We start from the raw sequence: 9,664 nt of genomic DNA on the forward strand, positions 1-9,664 counted from the left end.
GAGGTGGCGGGCGCCTGTAGTCCCAGCTACTCCGGAGGCTGAGGCAGGAGAATGGCGTAAACCTGGGAGGCGGAGCTTGCAGTGAGCTCAGATCCGGCCACTGCACCTGGGTTTGTGACTCCTGAGAATTTTCCCTGAGTGACGAGATGAGAGGTGATACCATTAACTAAGATAATAATAATGTAATAATAGTAATAGTTAACATATATTGAGTACTAACTATATGTCAGCAATACTTTACACCTTTATCTGGTAACTCATTCAAATCCTTACAACTCCATACAACTTTGCCATACATGTTAACAACTGAAAAAAATAAATTAAAAAACAAAAGAACTCCATACAACTTATGTATATCCCTATTTTGTATGTGAGAAAACTGATGTCAATGAGGTAAGGTAACTTGTCCAAGATCATATAACTTACACTACCCACAAACTAGATTAGAATACAAGGAGTCTGGTACCACAGCCCACTCTCTTAACCCTTATACCAAAATGAGATTTGCAATACTAGAACAGGAACAAATTTGGGTATCTTTGAACATTTAAAATGTTTATGCCCTTTGGCTTCACAGTTTTACTTCTAGATACTTGCACATAGGTAGTAAGATGCAAATATAGGAATGTTCAGTGCTGCACTATTTGCAATAGCAGAAGCTTTAAATGGTTGAAATAATCAACAGGAGAACAATTAGAAAATGTATTATATATCATTATAACAGAAACCCATGCAGGGTAAGGGAGTTTGATATATACTTACTAAGAAAATGTATAAGATACTTTTAAAAAAGCAGTACCTAAAAAAAATTTAAGTTCATATATATATATATATATAAGAAAAATACTATGTGTATTTACACACAGAAGCATTTTTCATATATTTCATATTTTCTAAATATAATGATTCAGATAGTCTAGACCAGGGCCTGTGATCTGTAATATTACATTTTAAGTATACAAATTCCAAGTAACTAAGATTTCTAAATAGCATAATGAGTCCTTTTAGCCTCTGATTAGCCTTTTTTTGGACACGACAGGAATAGGTGACGAATAATTATTTTCAACGTAAAAATATTTAGGTATATTCAAATTTTTGCTAAGTGTTTATAATGTTAAAATCCAATTTATATTTTACATTATCTGGGAGTGGTGACTCACACCTATAATCCCAGAACTCTGGGAGGTCAAAGCAGAAAGATCGCTTGAGCCAAGGAGTTCAAGACCAGTCTGGGCAATATAGTAAGACCTCTTCTCTAAAAAAAAAATTAAAATTAAAAAAAAATTATACTTTACAATTTCAAATTTACCTAGGTTTAAAAAAACAGCAGAGCTAAATTTTTCTCAGGTGTTCCTATCCAAAGTGTTTTCACTGATTTGAAAAATGTCATTGTCTTTTTTTTGATAAAATGCAATTTTATCAAATTTTATGAAACAAAGATTTTTAAAAAAATCATGTATGGCCGGGCGCGGTGGCTCACGCCTGTAATCCCAGCACTTTGGGAGGCCGAGGCAGGCGGATCATGAGGTCAGATGATCGAGACCATCCTGGCTAACATGGTGAAACCCCCTCTTTACTAAAAACACAAAACATTAGCCGGGCGTGGTAGCAGGTGCCTGTAGTCCCAGTTACTCGGCAGGCTGAGGCAGGAGAATGGCATGAACCCCGGAGGTGGAGCTTGCAGCAAGCTGAGATTGCGCCACTGCACTCCAGCCTGGGCGACAGCGCGAGACTTCATCCAAAAAATAAATAAATAAATAAAATCATATGTATATATGCACATTATACATGTATTTGCATAGCTATAGGAGCAAGAAAAAAATTTAAACTACATTTCAGGCTGTTCCCACTGGTGCTGGGGAGAAAGAAAAGAACAACTGTTTTGGGGTGGGTATGTGGAGGACGGACGTCAGTGAGGAAAGAAGAAAAAAAGACAACACTTACACACTAAACACTGCGCAAGGATATAATCAAGACAAAGAACTCCGTCGAGACTAGCCTGACCAAGATGGCAAAACCCCATCTCTACTAAAAATACAAAAACTAGCCAGGCATGGTGGTGCGTGCCTATAATCCTAGCTCCTAGTGGGGCTGAGGCAGGAGGATCACTTGAACCTGGGAGGCGGAGGTTGCAGTGAGCTGAGATCATGCCACTGCACTCCAGCCTGGGCAACAGAAGAGACTGTCTCAAAAAAAAAAAAAAAAAAGACTAAGAACTCTGCAAGACAGATTCTGAAGAAAGGGAACATTTCAGAATACAAGAAGTAGAGTAAGTCCAGTATAGATATACAAAAAGGTTCCAACTATTTGTTTAAGGGCAGACTGGCTAAGTGTTATATAGGGTTGACAAACTAGAGATGAAGCAGAAGCCACTGTCCAGACTTTATATTTAGCTATATATAAAGGTTTAATTATAAGAGAATTTTCATTAGAGGCAAAAAATAAAAGAAAAATACAATTCTATTGTAGGTTAGGATATGCATAAGATGGTTCTACTACTAACTAGCAATGTGGCATTGGGTTAAATTATTCTCTCTAATCCTCATTTTACTTACCTGTAAAACAAGAGAGCCTAGAATTCAATTTCCAAGGTCCTTTCTAATTCTGACATTATATAGTTCTATAAAACGTCATTACGGAAGGGAGGTGCCAGTTTTTAAGAAATCATAATACCAAGAATTTAATAGAACTAGGAAAGCACCAAGCAAACCTGTGCCTGAAGTAGTCTCAGCTGTCTGTCTTGTTCTGTGAGAAACCGATATGCATCTGGAGATAGTCCCATCATTCCATTATCTGATTCAGTCTTGGGTGTGTGCATGCACACTGTGCAAGGCTGTGGGTTACATGAGTCCATATGTGAAGGTAGTCTTGCCACAGGCGATGGTTCTATATTGCTGTGGGGAGAACAACTGTCCATACCTCCCTGAGGTCTCAAGGTTATAGGACTACTTGAAGAACAGAATGCATTACAGTTCAGAATTGGACATTCACTTGGGTGAAATAATGAATGCTTTTGAAGGGCTCCAGACTGTACATCTTGAATGGATCCAACTGTGTTTGCTCCTTGCCAAGAATTTAGCGGACTATATTGAATACGACTATGATGCTGACAACACCTGCAAATGTTTGTGGAAAAGTAAGATGGCGGTGGGGGAGTACGTATCTGAAGTTCCATTGGTCTTCCTGAATTATGGGGTGAAAAAACAAAATTGGGTGGTTGGGACTGCAGGGCAAGAGAAGACTGCCTAGAATTAAGTTTGGAGGGTCTTATAGGATACTCTTCGTTTTGTACATTTCCAGCAGAAACTGCTTGGAGCTTTTCAAATATATCAGGAGATGGTCCATTATGAGAAGATGGTTTAACAGTGTTCCTGCTATAGGGGTTCTCTTTCTTACAGGCAGGTGGCTGTCTTACTTTGCAGTGTCTCAAAAGAGCTGGTTTATCCTGGTTTAACTGATTTGGTATTCCTCTCAAGGAAGGTTCTACAGCTTCAACTTCTGGACTGTGTTTCTCATCATAAAGCTGGGGTTGCAATGGCTTCAAGTGTTCCGAGTGGTTAATCAAAGGAGGATTTTCATTATTCACCATTTCCAATGGAGTAGGCAGAGGGTTTGATTCTACGAAATTGCCATCCAACACAAGCGAAAGTTCAGGAACTGATGGTTGGATCTTAGAAATCTACAAATAAGAAAGAAATAGAAAAAAAAGGTTTTAGAAGAAAATGTATACTTTACTTTCCTCAGACCAGTATTTCCCAAATTATATCTAATTACATGTTAACAAGTGTTCATTCTTTATTTAGACCATCAGCAATTTTTTTCTGGGCATGTTTTATGTGCTAAGCACTAGGAATACAATTGTAAGCAAAATAAACAAGGTCCTTGCCCTAAAAGAACAAAACTAAATACTTCCCAAACTTACTTAATGGAACTCTTTTTATTAAAACACTAACACTGCTAAGATCACAGAACATAATATGAGAAACTGTTTTTTTACAACTTTTTAAATCCTCTCTACAAAAAATTGTCACAGCAGAATGTCTTCACAGATCTAGTAGCAAATGTTTATGTACCTTAAATAGTAAAATCTTCCAATAAATATGTCAGAATATTTCTCCACTAAGAAGTCGCTCACTGTTATCCCTTCTATTGATATCAACTAAGAGTAAACAAAATACTCGCTGTGATGATTTTGGTTATAATTTGATATTAACTTAAAAAAATCCTTCCCATTATTTTTTATTCTAAAATAAGTAATTACACCAATTAAACAACAATTCTAAAATAACTCACAGGTTGGTAGCAATCAAAAAATTATGACAAGAATTTTAGCAATTAACCTCTGAAATCAAGTATAATGTTTTCTCAGAATACAGTGATAAAATCCAATGTCAAGCTCTAGTGATAGTATACAATGTTGAATCTATATGGTCATTAAAAGCACCAGATTCTAAAACAAACCTCCTGAATTAGAATTCCAGCTTTACTACTTACTAGTTGTGTGATCTTGGGTAGGTAACTTAACTAATCTATGTCTCAGTTTACTCTAGGAATAAATACATGCTTACTACATAGATATTACACATATGTATATATGTATATATCATTACAGATAACATGAATTATTATATATAACTGTGAAATACTTATATCTCTCTATATAGATATAACCATAAAGATAGAAATAGCTAGATATATCTAAGAATGATACTTAGGTTTCAGGTAGTATTATTTAGTGTTTTAACCATGAAGAGACTTAGGTCACAAAAGTGAATGCATTTTAAAATCAGTGATACCTTCTGACTCACTGGATGAGGACTAGGAATTGGTCTTGGAGAAAAATCTTCATCTTCAACACCAGAGTCATGATCATGTATTGGCATTTTCCCAGGAGATAACTTTTGGGAAGACCTAAAGAATAGAAGGGGAGACCAGAAAAGCCTTCGGTAATCCAGTGTTCTTTCTTTCTTCTAGAAATTGAATAAAGTCCTTTAATAAGTTGCAGTAGTACTCAGATCATTTAATTTAGTATCTGACAACCACAAATTATTTTATTTTTCAGGCCAGTGTTAGTTGACTAGGGAAGCTGGCCCAGTCAGCCTTAATAAACTACCCTATTTACCTGATCATGGCAAGTTTAACCTTGTATTGTTAATGTCACAATAAAGTCACTGGGCACCCTCTAGTTGATCACTTTGATAAATATAGAAACAAACAAGACATAGTACTTGCTGTCAAAAAATTTATAATCTAGTATTAAAGGTATTAAACACACTATATTACAAACCCTCTGTATTACAAAGGAAAACCAAATACGGAATTATATTTTCCTATGTACTTATATCTGTGATGGGACAATACTTTGAGAAATCAAGGTACTACCCTCCCATTGAGTCAGGAATACTCATTGTATCACAGATGGCATGCCCCAGCAAAACAAAAAGTTTCTGAGTGCTGGTACCAAGTTTTAAAAGCTGAAATTAGTGTTTAAGACTAAAGATTTGGAATACTATATGCATCAGGCTTTTTCACATCCTGCACTAGACAAAGTCTCAATAGGATGCGTTAGGGAAAAGAAAAGCCAGAATGAAGCTAACAGCACTCAGGATTAATGGGATCTCTAAAAAAGCATTCTGCATTCTGTTTCATACAAGTTGAATCCTACCTAGCAGGAAGAACAACAGAAACTCCAAGGCAGATTTGAAAATCAAACAGCAGAAGAGACCTTTTGCCCTAAACTCTGATTGTCTGAAGAGGCAGATCTTCACAGAGTTCTTTCTGTACAAGGTATTACAATGAAGCAATCAGAATATCTGCATGATTATGTTTAAGCAGAAATGGGTCTCCAACAGTCCCACAAAGCTCTTCTCTGACACCCAAGACAGCTTGAGATATATAATGATATTCCAAAGCGCTCAGTGCAGCATGGACAGGAAACAAGAGATCCAGTGGCCTGAATAGGGTCAAAAGTTGCAGCAGGAACTTGCACAAATCTGACAAAGACCAGATGCAAATGAAAACAGCTCAGCAGATTGTAGCCAGATGGCATACCACTGGTATGCCACACCACTGGCATACTGGCATACCACTGGTCCCTTCTATATTACATATAACCCCAGAGACAAGGGAATAAAGAAACCTTGAATTAGGTGAAATTTGGTGTCTATAATCCAGTAGAATAAATAGGGGCTTAAAATAGATATTAATTTCAATTACTAATTTTTTTAAGTTACATTCTTTTGTACACCTGAGTTGTGGCATGGAATTAATACCTGTTTTGTACTTAAGATGAGCACACACACAAAACTGTTGACACTGAGCAATAAAATCCATTTCTTAGCTTTTTTATTTTTTTGCAGGGGGTTGGGGGCGGGGTGGATAGAGTCTCGCTCTGTCACTCAAGGCTGGAGTGCAGTGCCACGACTTCAGCTCACAGCAACCTGCGCCTCCAAAGTTCAAGGATTCTTGAGCCTCAGCGTCCCAGTAGTTCGGACTACAGGCACATGCCAGTATGCCCAACTAATTTTTGTATTTTTAGTAGACACGGGGTTTCACCACATTGGTCAGGATGGTCTCGAACTCCTGACCTCAGGTGATCCACCCACTCTGCCTCCCAAAGTGCTGGGATTACAAGCGTGAGCCACTGTGCCCGGCCTCATTTCTTAGCTTTTTTAGTACCCAAGGCAAAAAGGAAAAACTTCAGGTTGTATAGTTATAACAACAGTATTTTAGGAGAGACAAACATTTTGATAAAATTTAAAATGACTGTTTCTCATTAAAGCTTTGGCCAGAGTGGAAAATAAACAAGGTTTTTTAACATTACTTTTTTTGAGGCAGGTTTCACTCTATTACTGAGGCTGGAGAGCAGTTGGCGTAGCATGATCATGGCTCCCCACCTTAACTTCTTGAGCCCAAGTGATCTTCCCACCTCAGCCTCCTAAGTAGCTTTTAATAACAATCTTAAAAAAAGTGCTATTGTCTCCTTAGTTTGGCTACTTCTTCCATAAATATTCAATAAATGTTGAATAAGGTCTTACAATTTAAGACAGCAAAGATGTTCCTGGCTGGGTGAGGTGGCTCAAGCCTGTAATCCTAGCACTTTGGGGGTCCAAGGTGGGTGGATCATTTGAGGTCAGGAGCTTGAGGCCAGCCTGCCTGGCCAACGTGATGAAAACCCATCTTTACTAAAAATGCAAAAATTAGCCAGGCATGGTGATGCACACCTGTAATCCCAGCTACTCGGGAGGCTGAGGCAGGAGAATTCCTTGAACCTGCGAGGTAGAGGTTGCAGTGAGCTGAGATCACACCACTGCATTCCAGCCTGGGTGACAGAGTGAGACCCTATCTCAAAAAAAAAAAAAAAAAAAAAGATAAAGACTGACTTCCTGGAGGGAAAAGGAATTCTGCCAGCAGACTGCCTTTGGACTGAAACTGCAATTCTTCCCTGGGTGTCCACCCTACCAGCCTACCTGTAGACATTTTTTGTTTGTTATTGTTTTTTCTTTGAGACAGGGTCTCATTTTGTCACCCAGGCTGCAGTGCAATGCCACGAACATGGCTCACTGATGTTTTGACTCCTGGGCAAGTGATCCTCCCACCTCAGCCCTACAAGTAGCTGGGACTACAGGCATATGCCACCACACCCAGCTAATTTCTATACTTCTTTTTTGTTTTTGTAGAGGCAGGGTTTCGCCACATTGCCCAGGCTGGTCTCGAACTCCTGAGCTCAAGCAATCCTCCCGCCTCAGCCTCCCAAAGTACTGGGATTAAAGGGGTGAGCCACTGTGCTCAGCCCCTACCTGTAGACTTTGGATATGCCAAACCTTCACAAATACAGAAGCCAACTCCTTAAAACAAATATCTCTACATACACACATCTTGTTGTTTCTGTTAATGTGGAGAACCCTAATACAAGATAGTATCTTTTTTTTCTTTTTTTGAGATGGAGTCTCACTGTGTCACCCAGGATGGAGTGTAGTGGCATGCTCTCGCCTCACTACAACCTGTGCCTCTTGGGTTCAAGTGATTCTCTTGCTTCAGCCTCCTGGGTAGCTGGGATTACACTGATGCACCACCAGGCCTGGCTAATTTTTGTATTTTTAGTAGAGACGGGGTTTCACAACATTGGCCAGGCTGGTCTCAAACTCCCAACCTCAGGTAATCCGCCTGCCTCTGCCTCCCAAAGTGCTGGATTACAGGCATGAGCCACCAGGCCCGGCCAGGAATGTCTTCTTTACCACAAAAGGTAAAATATACTGACCCAAGAAGTCAGAAGACTTTATTTAATTAATATTCTCCAAGTGTGTTTTAGAAGTTTTAAAACAATTTATTTTTTTTTTTTAGGTAGGAGTTACTTTTTTTTGAGACAGGATCTCACTGTTGCCCAGGCTGAAGTGCAGTGGCGCAATCTCAGCTCACTGCAACCTCCACCTCCCGTGTTCAAGCGATTCTCCCACCTCAGCCTACCAAGTAGCTGGGATTACAGGAACGCTCCACTGTGTCTGGCTAATTTTTGTATTTTTAGTCGAGATGGGGTTTCACCATGTTGGCCAGGCTGGTCTGAAACTCCTGACCTCAAGTGATCTGCCCGCCTTGGACTCCCAAAGTGCTGGGATTATGGGCGTGAGCCATCACACAGCAGCTAGTAGTTACTTTTACAGTAGTTTATCTGATAGGTCCAGATTTAAAACTATGAGGAAGCGCTGGGGACGATGGTTCACACATGTAATCCCAGCAATTTGGGAGGCCAAGGCAGAAGGATCACTTGAGGCTAGGAGCTCGAGACCAACCTGGCCAATACAGTGAGACCCCACCTTTGATTTAAATATTAAAATAAGAAACTTATAAGGAAGGAAGAACAAATAGAAAGCACTAAACAAAACAGGAAGCAGATTCTTTCTAAGCAAGATAATTTTTGACAAATACTTTTGTGTTTTTCCTATATAATACATCAACCCAAATGAAAACCATATTAGAGTTGCCATTTCATTAAAATTACTATCCAACTTCCTAATGAATATGAAGGAATGCATTTAAAGCAAAGACATTTATGGTACATAAGATTTAAAAATCGTTTCATCAGAAATAATTTACAGTTATTTTAATTACTCGCCAAAAACTAATAAATGTAATTTTCAAAAAACCATACACATAATAATAAAAAGATCTTTTACCTCTTAATTGAAAAATTCTTGGAAGCCTTGCTGAAAAACTCTGTTTCTACATTTTGGCTTTCAGCACTCAGTTCACAACGGATTGGATTTTTGTCAGGAGGTTCAACATTCTGAAATGAAGTAGGTCATATTTTGAGATCTGACTTAAATAAGAACACCAGAGAATTCTATTTAGATGAAAAGTAGCTCTGAACACTAGATGATGGAGTGGCAGACTTCTGATTTCTGTAACTGTAACCCTCTTTTGTAAACTGTCCAGTTCCCTGCTACATAAGTGAAAAAGTTAATCACTTGTGTTATAATCACAGATTCAGTGAATATAACTATGAAATGAGAATACCATCTAAAGAATAAAATGATAAATGATGTCTCTAAAACAGAAATAAAGTATTAGATCTCAGTTAAAATGATTATATGTATAATTAAAATACAAAAACTTCATAGCTTACATAACCTATAAATATATAAAATGTATATAGATATATATTATA

At 38.2% G+C, this 9,664-nt stretch overlaps 1 protein-coding gene across 1 annotated transcript in view; it reads right to left on the reverse strand.

Moving 5' to 3' along the window:
- The window catches only part of STIL (SCL/TAL1 interrupting locus), an 85,343-nt gene that overhangs the window by 50,134 nt on the left and 25,545 nt on the right, over nucleotides 1-9,664 (reverse strand). Inside the window, exons 11-13 of the mRNA XM_011926366.1 lie at nucleotides 9,174-9,283; nucleotides 4,797-4,911; nucleotides 2,711-3,679 (exon numbers count right to left, since the gene is read on the reverse strand). Coding sequence (XP_011781756.1) covers nucleotides 2,711-3,679; nucleotides 4,797-4,911; nucleotides 9,174-9,283 — 1,194 coding nt within the window. The remainder of the gene's footprint in view (nucleotides 1-2,710; nucleotides 3,680-4,796; nucleotides 4,912-9,173; nucleotides 9,284-9,664) is intronic.

This window comes from Colobus angolensis, unplaced genomic scaffold (assembly GCF_000951035.1).
Source record: "Colobus angolensis palliatus isolate OR3802 unplaced genomic scaffold, Cang.pa_1.0 Scaffold68, whole genome shotgun sequence".
Classification (NCBI taxonomy): domain Eukaryota; kingdom Metazoa; phylum Chordata; class Mammalia; order Primates; family Cercopithecidae; genus Colobus; species Colobus angolensis.